This window comes from Equus przewalskii, chromosome 15 (assembly GCF_037783145.1).
Source record: "Equus przewalskii isolate Varuska chromosome 15, EquPr2, whole genome shotgun sequence".
In the NCBI taxonomy this organism is placed as follows: Eukaryota; Metazoa; Chordata; class Mammalia; order Perissodactyla; family Equidae; genus Equus; species Equus przewalskii.
Window position 1 is genome coordinate 6,955,390 of NC_091845.1, and position 16,472 is coordinate 6,971,861.

General features: G+C 52.5%; 1 protein-coding gene across 9 annotated transcripts in view; it reads left to right on the top strand.

Annotated features, from left to right (window-relative positions):
- Positions 1-16,472, top strand: part of VGLL4 (vestigial like family member 4) — a 141,540-nt gene that overhangs the window by 120,745 nt on the left and 4,323 nt on the right. For 8 of the 9 annotated variants that reach the window (XM_070574760.1, XM_070574757.1, XM_070574762.1 and 5 more), the window contains one exon: positions 12,860-13,082. In XM_070574760.1, coding sequence (XP_070430861.1) covers positions 12,860-13,082 — 223 coding nt within the window. Of the gene's footprint in view, positions 1-8,809; positions 8,932-12,859; positions 13,083-16,472 lie in introns of those variants that run through there. The other variant, XM_070574764.1, reaches the window with a different exon arrangement.

Sequence of the window (16,472 nt, forward strand, 5' to 3'; positions counted from 1 at the left end):
CAACCTTTTCCTCTAGATTTTGGAAAGATGGAGTTCAGCTTGGAGTGCCTGGTTGCTCAGAGGGGAATTAATGTATTAAATGCTTAGAATTAATGCACTATGTAATCTACTCCCAGATGGAAGGTCCTTTAGGTCCTCTCATAATTTTATAATCAATAATAATTTAATAATAGTAATAAATATTTTAAAGAATATTTGGTAGACACCTCAGTATTTTTTATTAGATGAGCGTTTAATCACTTTTTTTTTTTTGAGGCAGATTAGCCCTGAGCTAACATCCGCCACCCATCCTCCTTTTTTTGCTAAGGAAGATTAGTCCTGAGCTAACATCCGTGCTCATCTCCCTCTACTTTATATGTGGGACGCCTACCACAGCATGGCTTGACAAGCGATGCGTAGGTCCACACCTGGGATCCGAACTGGTGAATCCTGGCTGCCCAAGCGGAACGTGCGAAATTAACCACTGCGCCATCGGGCTGGCCCCCATTTAATCACTTTATATACTCAATACTGAAATTTTCAAAGTTTTTAGTATAGTCGTATAGTTAACTCAGTAATGTAATTTTGCCCATGAAGTTTCTAATGTCAGTCAGGGTAGGTGGGTGGTTTTAAAGGAAAAACTGGCTTTCATAATTTTTGTTTAGTGTTGAATAAATGTATTGAATTAGAGGTTATCCTCATACCAAGCAGTCTGCGAGATAATTTGGCGCTGGTTACCGTCACATTGGGACCAGACATTCGGAGGGCGGCTTGTGTTCAGGTGGAGGAATGTGGTTGTGTAGGTGCGTGTACGGGAAGGGGGGGTTGCAACAGACCAACCCCCCCTTCCCGTACACGCTGGATGGAAGTTTGATAGTCTGTCTCTGATGTGCATGCACATATGCTGCAGATATGAGTAGGAGTTCATGTACAGCTCTCTTTAGCCAATATGAGCTGAATTCAAAGAGGGAAAAGTAGGAGGGTTTTAGGTGACCACACGCTTACTATGTGACATGGCTGCTGAAGTAACTTGGCATCGTGGGTGGTGCTGTGACGAGTGTGGTTCTAGATGACTGCTGGGCTTAGAATAATCCTGATTTCTAGTGTCCTAGTCTGTTGACCATAGTTCGTTCTTAGTCGACCTTCTGCCCTGACCTTTGGTTCAGAAAGAAGGCAATGATCTTCCCCTGTGTGCTCTGTTCTTTAGGTCACATCTGGATATTATGGGTTGCACGCTTACAGATGGATGCTAACTTGGAGAGCGTGCAGAGCTGGGTGACAGCAGGGTAAGGGGTCTGCTATTAGGATAATTTGGAGGGGTCCTTGTTTGGTGAAGAGAATTCTGGGTGTGGCAGGGAAGAGGAAGTGACTTAACTGAGTTTTCAAAGGGCAGACCTTTGACCGAAGAACCATACTGGAAAGCAGATTTCATTCATTATGAGGAAGAACGTTTTATGGAAGTTTTTCAATAGCTGAGTGAATTGTCTAAAGAGGAATTCAGCGCCCACCCCTGGAAGTGTGCCACAGGTAGCTGCTCAGCAGTCTTTAGGGACGCTGCCATTCCACATCCCTCTCGTTGTGTCACGGCCATTTCACCGTGCAGCTCTCTTCCCCTGAGTAGGAGAAAGCACCCGGTCTTTTCCCTAAACTATTTTATAATGTTTTCCAGTGATTTGCTGCAAAATGTGGAATAACAGCTAAGCGTGAGCCTTCAGAAGAATTTGAATAGAGTTAGGAAAGATGGCGTGGTACAGCCCAGAAGAATGAGGGTGGAAGAGACGGTCGAAGGTGTTTTCAGACTGTTGCTTTCTGGTGGGTTTGCGATGGCTGGAGTTGCTTGTCCCCTGAGCCAGAGGCTCCCTGGCCGCCCAGAGTTCTGAGCCCCTTGGTCTTATTCAAGCCAGTTGCTGCTGGTTTTTCTAAGGAATTCATCTGCTTTTTGGTTGGCTCATTCATAAATTAGTTATTGTGTGCCCGGCACTGCTCTGGACACCAATTTATGGAAACTTCTGAGCAGTGCGGTATGCATAGGGTCCCTGTCCCTGGTTTGCTTCCCTCCAGGCGCATCTAGAAGGAACCTGTCGTCTCTCGGGTTGGTGATGAGTCTTGGCTTAATGGATGGCTAAGAAATAGGTACTTCCATCCTTGCCTTCTGGACGAGGGTCTAAAGCAGCAGGCCCCACACTCCGCTTTCCAGCACAAGGAAGGCTTTGCCAGTGGGCTGTAGAAGCAGATTGAGGGTGTGGGGGCAGGAGGCAGCGGGGAGAACTGAGCTTCTGGTCGACCTCGGCAAAGCCTCTGCAGACATGGTCCATTTACAAGCCGGCTCTGGACAGTCTCATGGGCAAAGGCCTTCCCCTCCCCCTTTCTCTAACCCTCACCCCAGCCGTCTGGTCTCAAGGATCCCTAACTGAGGACAGCAAAGCGAAATAGCGCCGTGTTGATGCCTCTTGCTGTGCAGAGATGAGCTTTCCTGGTTCTTGTCCACCTCAGACTTGTAGCTGAGTTACGGAAGGAAAGACATATGTTTTCCATCCCTTCTCTGGTACAAGGACTCTGTTTAATGCCAAAAATATGATGGTGGTTCTATTTTTTAATATTCATTGAGAGAATACATAGTGACAAAACAACTACAAATTTAGTAGCAGGAGGAGTTTTAAATTAATTTATATTTTATTAATCTCAGCTACACCTCTATTCATTTAGAACTCTTCGAGTGTGCACCTGCGGGGCACGTGATCTGTGTGGTCCAGGAGCAGTGCTGGGGTGCCCGTGGATCGGCCCCGTCTGTCCTAAGTCCTGGGGGTGGCCTGCAGGTGGAGGCCACTGCTCTCCACATAGGGAGCCGCTCACATAGGGGCAGACAAGATGCTTTACCGGTCATATTCTCAGGGTTGACCTCTTTTCTCAAACTTTAGTTTTTCTTCGTCTCAGCTAATGATGGAAAACATGTACAGACAGTTCTGGTCAGAGAAAACTAGTACCTTATGTACAAAGACTAGAGCTCTTCAGAGATGTGACTGAGTTCCCTGGCTGTAGGCTGTGAGAGCTCTGCTCTGCTGGCTGGTCATGTGAGTCTTGCCTCTCGATGGCAATAGGTCTAGAAAGCCCTTACTTTCCCCAGCAAGTGAGATCTGAATTCTGGAATTGGAGATGGGACAGCTGCAGTGCTAGGCCTGCACTCACTCAGAATTCCTACTTTCCACATCCGTCTAGCGAACCTATTGGCCTGGCTTTCTGGCCCACTGTGAGGAGAGGAGAAAGACGAGGGCCACCAGCAGTGGGAGGCACACTTACTCCAGAAATGACCTGATAACCAGGGAGGAAACTGAACACGGCAAGGAGCTGAGCCACGAGGGCAAGCATCTGAGAGGACCTGTGCAGAGCACGCAGGCCTGTTGTGGAGGCTCCTGCTTCACATCTGAAAACAGTGCTTATAATAAAGACCTGGGGTCCCCAAGAAAGGAAAGAACTAATTTGTGGGATGTTTCAGACGGGTTTCTAACTAGACCAGTTTTAGAATATTTTCATCTTAAAGCGTACGTTTGGTTACCTGGAAGCTTCAGTTAGGTGGCTGCGATGGGGGAGTGCACCAGCTAGCTCCAGGTGAGGCCAGTCGGGTTTCCTGGGTGCCCCTGCGTCCCTCACGCAGATCTGCACAGTAATTGTGTTGAGGAAAGGAGAGGCCCACTCTCCCCTGGGGCTCCTTCCAGTCCTGGCAAGAAGGGCAGGCGTGGGGAGAACACATCATCACACAAAACGCTAATTAGGGCTGAACTGCGGGGGCGCGGAGGGGAGTCAGGGACTCCTGAAGGCTGGAGACTCTAAGGAGGTGTTGGTTAGTTTGGAAACCCTTGACTCAGTTAGGGAGAGAGTCCCAGTCAGTCAGCAGACGTCTCAGATACCTATTTCCTCTTCACTACCCAGTATTGCTGACTTTCCCTCCTGCCCACCCCGGAAATGCGCTCTTTCTGAAACCCTCACAGGCTGTTTCAGAGAAGAGGAAAGGCTGGCCTGACTGGAGTCCCTGTCCCACCACCTCCCAGCCGTGTGACCCTGGGAGAGCGCTCCGCCTCCCACCTCCTGTTCCAGCCATGCCCCGTGGGAATGGTGGTGGGCACGTCAGAGGGGTGACACAAGCATTGACTGAGAGAAGGTGGGCGGGCCTCACAGCTGGCCGGTGGTCCCCGGGTGTTGGTTATCGATGGGCCCTTCAGTGCAGGAATAATGAAGAGATCTGCTGGCTCATTCATTCTTTCATCCATCCAGATGTTCCTGAGCCAAAAGGTTGTGGATTATAAGTTGGCTGACAAGCTTCTTCCCTCTTGTATGTAGGGGCAGGTGGGAGTGTCTTTTCCTGGCTTCCTGAATTGTACTAGGGGGTGAAGTCAGGGGCAGCTGGTCCTCTAGCTTCTCATTAGCAGGCCTGGCCTCACACGCTGGTCTCGGCTCGTGTTGCCATCTCTTGGTGCTTATTAAATATGCCTCACGGTGACAGGAGTGCACACAGGATGCCTGAGGTCCAGTGGGTCTTAGGGACCTCTTTGAAGATGTACAGAGGAGCTTTAAAAACATTTTTTTGGGGGGGGATTAATTATAGATAAAGCATAAAAAAATATGGGTATGGAGAACATCTAAAGAAGTGTAAAGCAGTGGAGGGGGGAAAGGCTATGGAAATTGTGTCAGTCTCCTGGGGCTCCTGTGACAAAGTGCCACAGACGGGGCGGCTCACACAACAGAAATGTATTGTCTCTCAGTCTGGAGGCTGGAGTCCGCGATCAGGGTGCTGGCAGGGTTGGTCCTGCCGAGGGCATGAGGAAGTCTGTCCCAGGCCTCCTTACTAACTCCTGGGAGCAGTGGGCGTTCCTGGGCTTGTCGATGGCCTTCTCTCTCTGCACATCACCTTGCCTCTGCACGTGTCGCTCACTTTGTCCAAATCTCGTCTTTTTATAAGGACCCCAGTCATATTGGGTTAGGGCTTATAACTTGATTATCTGCAAAGACTATTTCCAAATAAGGTCACATTTACAGGTACTGGGGTTAGCTCTGCAACGTCTTTTGGTGGAGACACAATTCAACCCATAACAAATTGAGAATAATTCACAGAATAGGAGAATAGTCAATAAATGTCTGAAAAGATGCTCAGCTGTGCTGGTAACTGAAGAAATGCAAATTAAAATAACAAGGAGGAGGGATTCCACACCATGAGAGTGGCAGACGCCCACAGGCTGCCTGGACCAGATGTCATGGAGGACGCATGCGGGCAGGAGCGGGGATGCGCAGCTGGCAGAGGGAGCGCAGAGGGGACAGCCACGTCGGAAAGGGTTTTGGCAGCATCTGTTGAAGTTGAAGGTGGGGAGCTCTACAGCCCAGCAGTCACTTCTAGATGTCTACCTGAGAGACACTCAGGAACCCTGCACCCAGGCACGAGGAGACATGGGCAAGGAGAGAAACCCTGTGGGGTTATTTATAATAAGGAAAGACCAGAGATTGTCCAGAGGCCAGACAGGACAGGAACAGATGACTCAGCTGTGGTGTAGTCCTATGAAGGAGTGCTATACAGCAGGGAAATCACTGAATAAACTACATCTCTGTCGGAACACGGGTGGGCCTCAGAACCACGTGGGGAAAGCAGGGCTGTAAAGCAGCGCATGCAGCGTGACGCCGTGATGTGAGTTGAAGACCTGCTACACATCGTTTACAGAAATATTCGTGTGTGATCGGAAGGGAGGAGTCCCAAATGCACAACAGCAGCATGAAGAGCGGGGTGGGCCTGGGGTGTGAAGGGGGCGCTTCGCCTGTGTCTGCCTTGTTCTGCCGCCTCGATCGCTGCCATCCTTCCTTGAAGAGGAAGGAAGAGGTCTGAAGCGAGTACGACAGTGCGGCTCCATCTGTCAGTTCTGGTGGCTGGCACACAGGTCTGAGTTTCTCTGCCTCCCCCCTCTCCCTCCCTCTCTCTCCCTCCTTCACTTTCTCTCTCTGTCTCTCCCTGTCTTTGTCTGTCTGGAAAGGTGACAAAGAAAGGCTTCAGAGCCATATATTAGCATCCGTGTACTGTACTGGTTTTGCAACCTTAGATAAGTTACTCAACCTCTCTGAGCCTCAGTTTACTCGTCTATAAAATGGGGATGACAACACTTAGTCTGCAGCGTTGTGCCGGATGTAATAAGGTAGTGAGGTCCAGCCTATGATCTGGCATGTGACATTCAATAAATGATAGTGTATGATAACAAAGATAATTAAGGTAAGTAATCACTTAGGGGGATTCTCCAACTTTTAATGCGCTGGACTTTTGGACCCTCCTTTCTAAGGGCAACATGGCAGTGGTATATGCTTCTCACACCAGAATTGCAGGTCACCAGTGTCACGTGATAATGAGTTCCCTGTAATGGGTTTCTGAAATCTGAACCAGCAGAAAGGGGATGCTCCCTTTGTGGGGAGTTATTGGGGGAACTGTGACGTGGTGGACAGACGTGGTGGCAATGTAATTAGTCACTGTGGTGTCCTTCACACCCAGGCTAAGTTCCCTTGAGCCTGTGATGATGTCGGGCTGTGGCCTTTTCCTTGTTAAGTGATGCTAAGCGATGATAGTTGTCACATGCAACACCGTCTTCCCCCACAGTTAAAGGTGAAGAGGCTCTGTCCCCAATTCACTGCTGACCAGGATGGGCTTGTCATCGAAGCAGAGAGCCCCTGGCTGTTCTGTTTTTGGGATGCTCTGAATGCCAACTTTTCCCAACTTTTTCTTGCCTGTGACACATAACTTACATTTTGTACCCGGAGGGTGTCTCTGCCTCACCTCCCACCACCTGCTCACGCAGACGCCTTCCTCTGCTCGGCAGTGCCCTGCTGGTGGCGTCACCACCCCCTCCACTTCCCGTCTAAAATTGGTACCAAGGGGTGACAAGACTTGACCAGGATGTCGTGGGGACACACCCAAGTGCCTTCTTGCTTGGTCAGGAAGCAGTGAATTATCCTGCTCATGAGGAGAAAGAAGACGGGGGTGATGTGAGCGTCCCTGTGCGTGTGGGGTTTGGACAACGAGGGGACGGATGTTTACAAGTTGGGGAGAAAAACAAAGGATGGGTAAGGTAGTTAAAGAGAGAAGACATTTCACGACTATTTATGCCCCATGTTTAAATGCTCCCTAAATTCTGCTTTTTCACAGAAGAGCCTTTCCTGCTGGGAATTTCCTCTGAAATTTCCTCAATTCCCTTTTCATTCATCACAGATGCTGTTAACTGGACTCACACATAATATACGTACTTTAGTAATTCACTTAATTGTTAAAACATCCGCTATGTGCTCCATCTTGTGCCAAGCGCTGGGAAGGGGGCAGAGCGTGGAGGGCATGGGGCCAGCTGGGGAGGCTGGACAAGGCCCTGGGGACGCTCCGCGAAGCTGGCTGATTAAGGAGGTAAGGCAGACGCAGCTAGCTGGCGGTGTGTTGAGCGGCTGGTCCATCCACCCACATGCAGTTCCAGCCCTTTCCCCCATCCCTGCATTTTGGGGGATTAGGGAAGGCCTTCCGGAAGCTTGGGGTGGAGCCGGGAGGTCCTGAAGAGCCATCTTGGGGGCCCAGTGTGTCTGTGGTTGGCCTCCAGGCTCCATCCCATCTCAGGCAAAGCGTTTGTCTCCTCCACCCCAGTCCTCTTTCACGTAACCCTGGGATGGTGCCGCCTACCCATCCACATCATAAACCTGAGGACCCAGGAAGCAGTGGCTGCAGGCGTGCTTTTTGTCTTTAATTTTAAAAAGTTTATTTAATTGTGGTAAAGTACACGTGACGTACAACGTACCATTTTAGCTGTTGTTAAGTGTTCAGTTCAATGGCATTAAGTACCGTCTCTGAGGAAGCTTTTTAAAATTGAAGATGCTTTAGCAACTTTATTATCATCGGTGTTGAACTGTGAAGGCTTGTCGCTATCCTGGAGGTCCCCAGCTGCAAATGCTTCTGTTAAGGAATGAAACGGGAGTGGCAGGGGCACTGAGCTAGAGAGAGGGCTCTGGCATCCTTCAGGGCCACTGCCACCTCAGGGACTCCATGTATTACAGAGCCTGGGCCCGGGGCAGGGGAGACGTGGGGCTGAACTGGTCCTGGCCTCGTTCACTTGGGCTGGGGCGCCTTCGCAGAGACTGTGGCCAGGTGCATGCGGTACGGGGCCCTCTGGGGCCCCAGAGTATTTCCTCGAAAGCATTAGCGACAATGGCTGCTGCCTGTACCGCTCCCCTGCTGGAAGAAGGCAGACTCACGTCGGGTAGGTGTAGCCGTCAGCAGTTTGGTTAGGCCCGAGGATGTCACGTCATCCCTTCCCCAGGGTTTGCTTTTAACTCTGAGCCCCTCTGTGTTGAAGAGCGAGAAAGTCTTATTTAATGAGAATACAAGTGGATGCAGCACACTTTTGTCAGGTGATGGAGTCTGACACAGTTTCACTGCTTGGAGTCTGGTTCACTTCTTCCCAGATGCTGTAGACGGTTCTGTCTCTCAGCTCAGCGGGTGGAGTGGTAGCCTGTGGCATCTGTCCCCGGAACACTTTGTCCTGGAGGAAGGTGTAAGAGGCGTCTTCTATTTTCCCACCGTTTTACTTTTGTGTCGCCTTGTCCTGAAACAGCCGGTGGCGGAAAGGCCCGCCCAGGATGCGTGTGAGATCCTGGGGAGGCCCGGGTGCTGCTGAGCCTCGGTGTCGACAGTTGGTCCTCGGTGTCGAGATACCATGAGCCCCCTAGACACGAGCGGGACTGCAGCTGGGTCTTCTGAGTAGACTTCGTCTTTAACGAGAACGCAGGCGACTTCCGTGTCCCAGGCAGGAAGCGTGTGGTTTGGGTCTGCCGTCCGTGAGAGCACATGATGCTCTGGGAAGCAGCGGAGCCTGGGTATGATTCACTGGGGGTGGGATGTGGAAAACAATGTCTGTCTTTAAGCTCCGGGAACCAGGAAAATGAGCTGGAAATGTGAGTAATGTATAATTTTACTAAAATTAACCAGCGAGTTCTTCAGACGTTTTTCTGTGTTTCTCGGTGTCTTTGATCTGTGATGCCTCACTGCGTCATGTTTGCTGTGACCATTTTCCTAGTTAGTGTCCCCAGAGGTCCTCTTCCCCTGCTCCCTGCGTGGGTTGGTACAGAGCAGGGCTCGGGAGCACAGGCGGTGGCTGTGGGTGTGGCCCTGCCCATCATTGCCTCTGCCCTGTCAGCCAGGTGACTCCGGTCACCCACCACCCTCCTTGGGCATCCCTTTCCCCTGGAAAGGAGTTTACTAATCCCTGGGCCTCGGTGTTGGCTGTCCAGAGGCTCAGCTGAGTTAGTAACACGTGACTGTGCTTTGCCGCTATTGGTGTGCCACCTAGACTCAAGATGCGAGGTGCTGTCTGTGTGCTGGTGACTTTGACGTTGGATGGGGACAGATACCGCCTGGGCTTTAGGCTGCTCCTTCCTCCCACTGGGAGTGCTTCTGCATCCTCCGACTCCCTCAGGCTCTGCCAGGTTCTCTGGCGTGTGCCGCCTCCCCTCGTGCTGGAGCCGGCACCTGGGAGCCTGAGCCTGTAGCCCTACGGCAGGCCGTGTGTTACTTTCTGTAACCTTCACAAAATAGGGGCTCAGTTGACATCCGCTGCATAAACTGGAGTCTGAACTGGACAGCGGCAGATTCTGCCTGAGGAGCTTGTCAATGGGTTCCCTGAGTTTGCATGGTTCCTTAGTGACCTTTAAAACCTCATGCTGGGGGGAGATAAGGGGGAGGAGATTTGTCAGGGAAGCAACTGACATAGCTTGTCAAACATTACCTTTCATTTTATCCAAATTTAGAAGAAAACCTGATACTGAAGATGAGTCGTATGAGTGAGAATGTCATCTCTTCCTACACTGATAAATTGTATACTTAGCAATAAATGTCCATTTAGGTAAAAGCCAGTTTATCTCGGATTTGATTGGCCCCAAATCCATCAAGTGGAGCGTCTGCACTTCTATACTGGCTGATATTGGTGTTTGGATCCCAGCCCCCGAGGCATTCATTGTCAAGGCCTATAATGTCTTCTGAATCATCACAGGAAGATCACATTATGGACAGGCTGGTTTCCAAATTAAGTGCATTATTTTTTATTTTTGGGTATTGTAATTCTTTGAAAATGGCCAGGATAATTGTGGCATGTATGTAACATATCACCTAGACTGTTTGACCAGAACGTTCTCTTCCATGATTATCTTCCTGGGCTGAAAATTTACTCTCTAATTGCCTGTAAGTCATTCTGTATAGTCAACCAGAGAACGAAAAGGGGGAGACACCCATAACTTGAAAGCTGTGCCTTCTGCAGTTAGTTACCCTGTGATCCATAAGCTGAGCTTGGAGCTGATTTGGTCCCACTGATGTTCACCCATCACCTGCATGGAGCTGGCCCGCTGTCTATGTTTGTATAACGTTCAGCCCCCATTTCAGCCCTCTGAGGTGGATTGCACACAGCCACGCGGTAGACGAGGGCACCAGGCTCAGTGGCCTGCCCGGGAGGTGGTGCGGCAGAACCACGCCCTGCACTGGGGGCTTGCAAGACTTGACACACCTCGGGTCTTTCCGCTGAGCCCCTAGCGGTGTATTGATTGTGGCACATCACCACCTGGAGGGTGTGAACGCCCCTCCAACTGACTCTCGGCTCTTCACCTCTCCACCCGTTCTGCCCTTCCATGGTTCCACGTCCACGGTGCCTGCCTTTCCTTGTTCGGTCTTCCATGTACTGTCTCTCTTCACTCAGTCACATCACTGTGGGCCTGCCGTGCTGGGCAGTGTGCTAGGCACCGAGGGTGCTGATGAGCAGGGCTCTGTGCACTCTCAGAAGCCCCGGGGCGGGGAGAGGGCATAGATGAAGAACTCGTTGACAGTGCTGTGATGGGTTCTCTGTTGAAGGTTTGCATGGGGTGCTGTGGGATCAGAGCACAGCCCGTAATGCTGCAGCCACAGTTGGCAGTGGGGGTGTATGTGTGTGTAGCAGGAACAGAGGCACAAAGTGGTGCATCTGATCTGAGGAGAGGCAAGTAAGTAGACTGTTGTATCTACAGAGCCCAACGTTTAGGGGCGTGGAGGCAGGGATGAGGGCAGGAGGGTGGACGGGGCTGGAGTGGGAAGGGCCTAGGAAGCCAATGAGGGTGGTGCTGAGCTGCTGAAAATTGTAACTGAGGGTTTGATGTGGTTGGGTCTGCTTTATAAAACAGATCGTGCTGAAATGAATACAAGTGAAACAGGAAATCTGAATAAGATCAGCGGGTCATCTCAGTGTCAACAGTCTGGTGGTGCTGTATTGTACTGTAGTTTTATAAGATGTTGCCATTGGGGGAAACTGGGTAAGGGGTACCCAGGATCTTTTTGTATTATTTCCACTTTTTTGGTGAGGAAGAGTGGCCCTGAGCTAACATCTGTGCTGCCACAAGCATAGGTTGATGAGTGGTGTATAGGTCAGCACTCAGGATCCAAACCCACAAACCCTGGGCCACCAAAGCGGAGCACATGAACTTAATCACTATGCCACCAGGCCAGCCCCTCTGTACTATTTCTTACAACTGCATGTGAACCCACCATTTAAAAGGCATGCCTGTCACACACACCCATACGTGTGTGTGTGTGTATGTATATCGAGTACTACATTATATTTTCTCGTATTCAGCCAGTCGAGGCAGGCCATCTTTCTCCGGGTGTCTTTCTTGGTGCACGAGCCAGGCTTCTCTGCTATAAACAGGCTGTCTGCTGAGGCAAGAGGATGACTACTTGTGGACTCTGAGAATAATTTGCATTTCTTAAAGAAAAGTCACAGAAATCATTATCTACCACATTTGTAGTTAAAAGACTTGCTCGTTCGTTATGAAAAAAAGATTGTTCTGGCAGCAGAGAACATGGCGGATTTAAGGGGCCGAGACCAAAGGCCCCTTATTCCAGAAGAACCCCTGGAATAACCAGGGAGGGGGAGGGGCCGGGGCTGAGCCTGTAACGGTGTTCATGGTCTTCTCTCGGCTGTGCCTTCCCATACCTGTGCCATGTCATTCTCTGATAGACGTGACAGATGCTGCTGCCTTCAGCTGGGCGGTGTCAGATTGCGGGGCGAGGGGGCGGTGTTTACACTCCGGCCGTGTTCCCCACAGCACCTCCCACGTGCCGAGCGTACAGCCGAGGCCCTCGTGTGTGCGAGTTGCTGGCCCTTCCTGAAGCAGGTCCCTCTCTGGTGTATTCTGGATGGAGGAGCTGCATGCTGGCTCTCTGTTCTCCAGGCAGACCAGCCTGAGCACACTCGGAGCCAGAGCAAATGCCCCCGCTTCCTGGCCAGGGACACGGCTGCTCTGCGTCTCAGTCCTCTCGTCTGGAGAGAGGTAGTTAGGGCAGCTCCTCCTCAGTGCTGTTGGGAGGTGCAGTCTTAGGGCAGGCCCGGCACACAGGAGGCATTCGGTGACTTTGGGTCATCACCGCTGTCTTCATTCTTCTGAAGAGTAGATCCGTGTCGAACCAAGCTGGCCGTGAGCACGGCGGTTAGTGCTCTAGGCTCTGAGCGGGCGGAGCTTGTTATGAAGTACTCAGACGGCATGTGGCTGTGCGTGGGACAGGCTGCCGTCTGTCTGCACGGCCCTACAGAGCTGCCCTCAGACCCTGGGGAGGGTGCTTCCTCCTGGCAGCCAGGGGCTGTGGGGTCACACTGTGCTGGGGTAGCGTCCTGGCTCCTCAGCTTACTGCCGAGCTCTGTGACCTGAGCCTTGGAAAAATGGGGATGATAATGATGTAATCTTTACCCACAGCGAGGAGGCAAATTAAGTGAAATAATCAGCGCGAGGCGCCTAGCATGTGGTCGGGACCCCCTTCATCATTCACAGGATGCCAGGTACCCCGTCTGAGTGTTCATTCCTTTTTTAGGAACAAGACTGCCAATGGAGACTGCCGAAAAGACCCCCGGGAGCGGAGCCGCAGCCCCATCGAGCGTGCCGTGGCCCCCACCATGAGCCTGCATGGCAACCACCTGTACACGTCCCTCCCCAGCCTCAGCATGGAGCAGCCCCTTGCACTGACCAAGAACAGCATGGACGCCAGCAGGCCAGCCGGCATCTCGCCCACACTGACCCCGGTGGAGCGGCAGCAGGTACGGCTGTGTCCAGTAGGGTCGGGCTGGTGGCCGATGGTGGGCCCTGAGGGCTGGGTGGGGAGCGCTGAGACGAGGCCGCGGGGAAGGCGTGAGAGAGGCTGGGTCCTTGGTTCTCTGCTTGGAACAAGGGGCAGTGGCGACAGGAGCAGGGTTCCCTTTACCAAATGCCGCCTCGCATTTCGGTTCCTGCCTGACCTGCCTGGGCCTCGCCGCTCGGCACTGGTGGCCTTGGAGCAGATGCTCCAGGGCCCCATTTCTTCGCACGGGCGGGCTGGGTCTAGACGAGGTGTGTTAGCAGCAGTTCCGCCTCTGTCGGGGTCAACTTAATGATCCAAACGGGAACCCTGCGGTTACCTGTTGTGAGGTCACACAGATGCAGGTAAATATCAGGTTGCTTTGCTTTGGGCTGGAATCCTATAAAGTCGCTGGTCACAGTGGTTATTGCCCCATGCTGGTCAGAAACCTGTGCTTGGCAGATAGGGGTATTTTTTATTAAAGGAAAATAAGGAAATTAAGTGATTACTTAGTTTACTTGATAGAAAAAACAATGTTCCTTTAAAAAGGGGGTTCCCAGGGAACTGTATAATAAAAGGTGGCATTAGCATGGAGGTTTGGAATCACTGCATGAGCCCGTGACTTTTTTCTCGGAACCTCTGGGACCTGGGACCCAACAGGTCCTCGGTCAACTTTGCTTACGACAGATGGACGGACAGCGAGCAGAGGAAGGGGCTCTGCTGTGAGAGATGCTGTGTGCTGCTGGAGGCGCGGGCTCAGCTTCCGGGCCTGCCCCTGCATGCCTGCAGCACACCTCGGACACACCTGTCTGCCTGCCTGTCCCAGGCCCCTGACAGCTGCTCTGCCTGGCACAGCTGCGCCCCGGCCCAGCCGGCAGCGCCTAGTGCTGGCCTCTGATCTGGTCTGTCCTGACTGGCTGCGGGCAGGCCCTGGATGCTGGGGAGGTTGTACTGGCGCCTGTGAAGCCCCGTGAGGCTGATGAGCAGTGGTTTACTCTACCTTGGAGCCAGACATCATGATCCTGTTTGTTTCCTTTGTTCATCTAACAAAACTGTGCAGGCACCTGCTGCATACAGTGATGTGTGCTAGAGGCCAGTGAAGTAAGATACAGGCTCTAGTCTGTTCTCAGGGCCTTGCAGTTCAGGTCTGGAGGAGAGACATGTCATCAAATAACTACAGTATTTCGACTACTAAGTATCGATGGATGGCCACTTACTCTGATAGAACCTGGGGCCCAGTTATCACCGCCATTCACTCACTGACCGGTGACCGGCGCTGCCCACCCCAGGCACTCTGTCAGCTCTGGGGATGCGGAGCTGTGTGGGCCCGACACAGGGCCGGCCTGGAGGGCGCTCGCAGTCTAGTCAGGGAAGTACGTGTGAGAAGGAGGCTGCCCTTGTGGGCAGCAGAGGCCACAGCAGTAGAGGCGACTGAAGCATGGACGGACTTCATTTCCAGGATCCAGGGACTTCAGCCCTCTGGCTACTGCCACTGCCCGAGTGTTCCTTGGAGAGGAGGCAGGGTGAGACTCCACATGGACGTGTCACCTCTGAGTCCATGGCGGCCTGGGGCGAGAAACTCCCAGAGCCCTCTCTGCCCCTCCCTCTCTACCCGGAAGAACAGGGTGGGCCCTGCCCAGCCCTTAGCTCCTAGGAGGCTTTCCTGTTTTCTTGGATCATGGATTTCCATGACCTTGCAAGGTTTTTGAGGGGCTTCTGGCTGGTTTCTGGTCAGAGTTACTTTGTGAAAAGTGTACTGCTGGACAGAGGGACCTGGCTTTCTTTACCACGAGCTCCCCAACCCTGCTGTAAAATGTGCCCACTCCAGCAAGGGCGTCCCCAGCCATGGGACGTGCTCTGGGGCTGTTGAGCAGGCTTTCTAAGTGACAACCTTGAATTCCCACCTGCGTTCTTATGGGATACCTGGGCAGAACTGAGAACAAAGCCAGTGTCCATGGAACAAGCCAACCGCCTCCCTGGGACAGGTGCAATGGCTTCGTCTTCCCCAGTGTGGCGGCCACTGAGCTAGGCTTTAATTGACGGTTGGGGTTGGAGGTGACGAGAAGGTTGTCAGCTTGCTCCCCTCCCCTCAGCTGCGATCAGCGTGTGTTTTACTCACATAGTAACCGTGCGTCCAGCTCTGTCCTGCGTCCGCACGGTGTGACCTGGACGGTCCGCTATGATCTGAGCTTCTGCTCAGACATGGACTGAGTTCTCTGCCAGGAGCTTTGCTGAGGACACAGGAATGGGACAGCCCCTGTTCTCCAGCAGCTCCGAGGCATCCACCGGTTTCCGGGAGTTCTGTTTCATTTGTTGGCCCACTGCTGTCAGGGTGGCCATTGTGGGGAAGTGTGGGTGTCATCCCGCAGCTCAGAGCAAGGGAAATGAGGATGTGGAGGGGGCTTCTTGGCGCAACAGCAAAGCTCCGTGTTGGCAGGCGGGCGGGCTGTGCCGGGCGGGCGGTGGAAGGCTTCCTCTGTGCAGGGGAAAATGTGACTCGGGTATCTGGGAACTGGGACAGGGAAGTTCCCAGAGAGGCAGCTCTGGACAGGTTGCAGAAAGTCACCCCATTTCATATTTTTGTGATGGCATCTTTGAGGGTCTAGGGTTTTCTAAAGAAAGATACAAAAGATATCAAGAGGGTGGCTCGAGGGCAACAGCAAATGAGAGAAGACAGGGTAAGACTGAATGTTAAAAACCCGAGGGACAGTGAATGTCAGGGTTGCCCTCACACGGGGGCTCTTTCCTGTGGGCAGCCTTGGCTCCACGTGCCACCAGCATGGGTGGGGCAGGGGCTGGGTGGAGCGTGAGTGACAGACTTCCATTCTGGCCCTGACACTGATTTGCCGTGTAACCTCCAGCAGGTTACTTGTTTCTGGCCTTCATTTCCCTCATCTGGAAAACAAGGGCGTCGGGGTAGGGGTGTTGGGCCCTGTGAGCTCACCAGCACCCTCCGTCTGGAAGCGCGAGGCCTGCTCTAGGTGGGTTTGTGGCCCTGGAGCCCAGCTTGCGCTCAGCCAGAGTCGGGAGTGAGATGCTGGGACCCCAGCTCGGAAGAGGGAGGTTTGGTGTGTCCCTTGAGAGCTCAGCCGGGCCACCCTGCAGCCTGGGCTGGGCCTTAGGTGCTGTCCATGTGCACTTCCGTGGGTGTCAGGAGGTGTCCTGGAGATGACCTAAAACCACAGGTGGTGTTGGAATCTCTTCCTAGCGTCCCCACGTTAGTCAGTCGTCCTGCCTGCTGGTCCCTCGCTAGGGAGAGGCCTTTCTCCCCTTTGGATGCTGCTGACAGAAAGGCTGGACTCTGACTTTATGCTTCAGTCTGAGCTTCCCTAAATGCATTCCATGACACTGCATTTCTTCACCTTCTGTGACC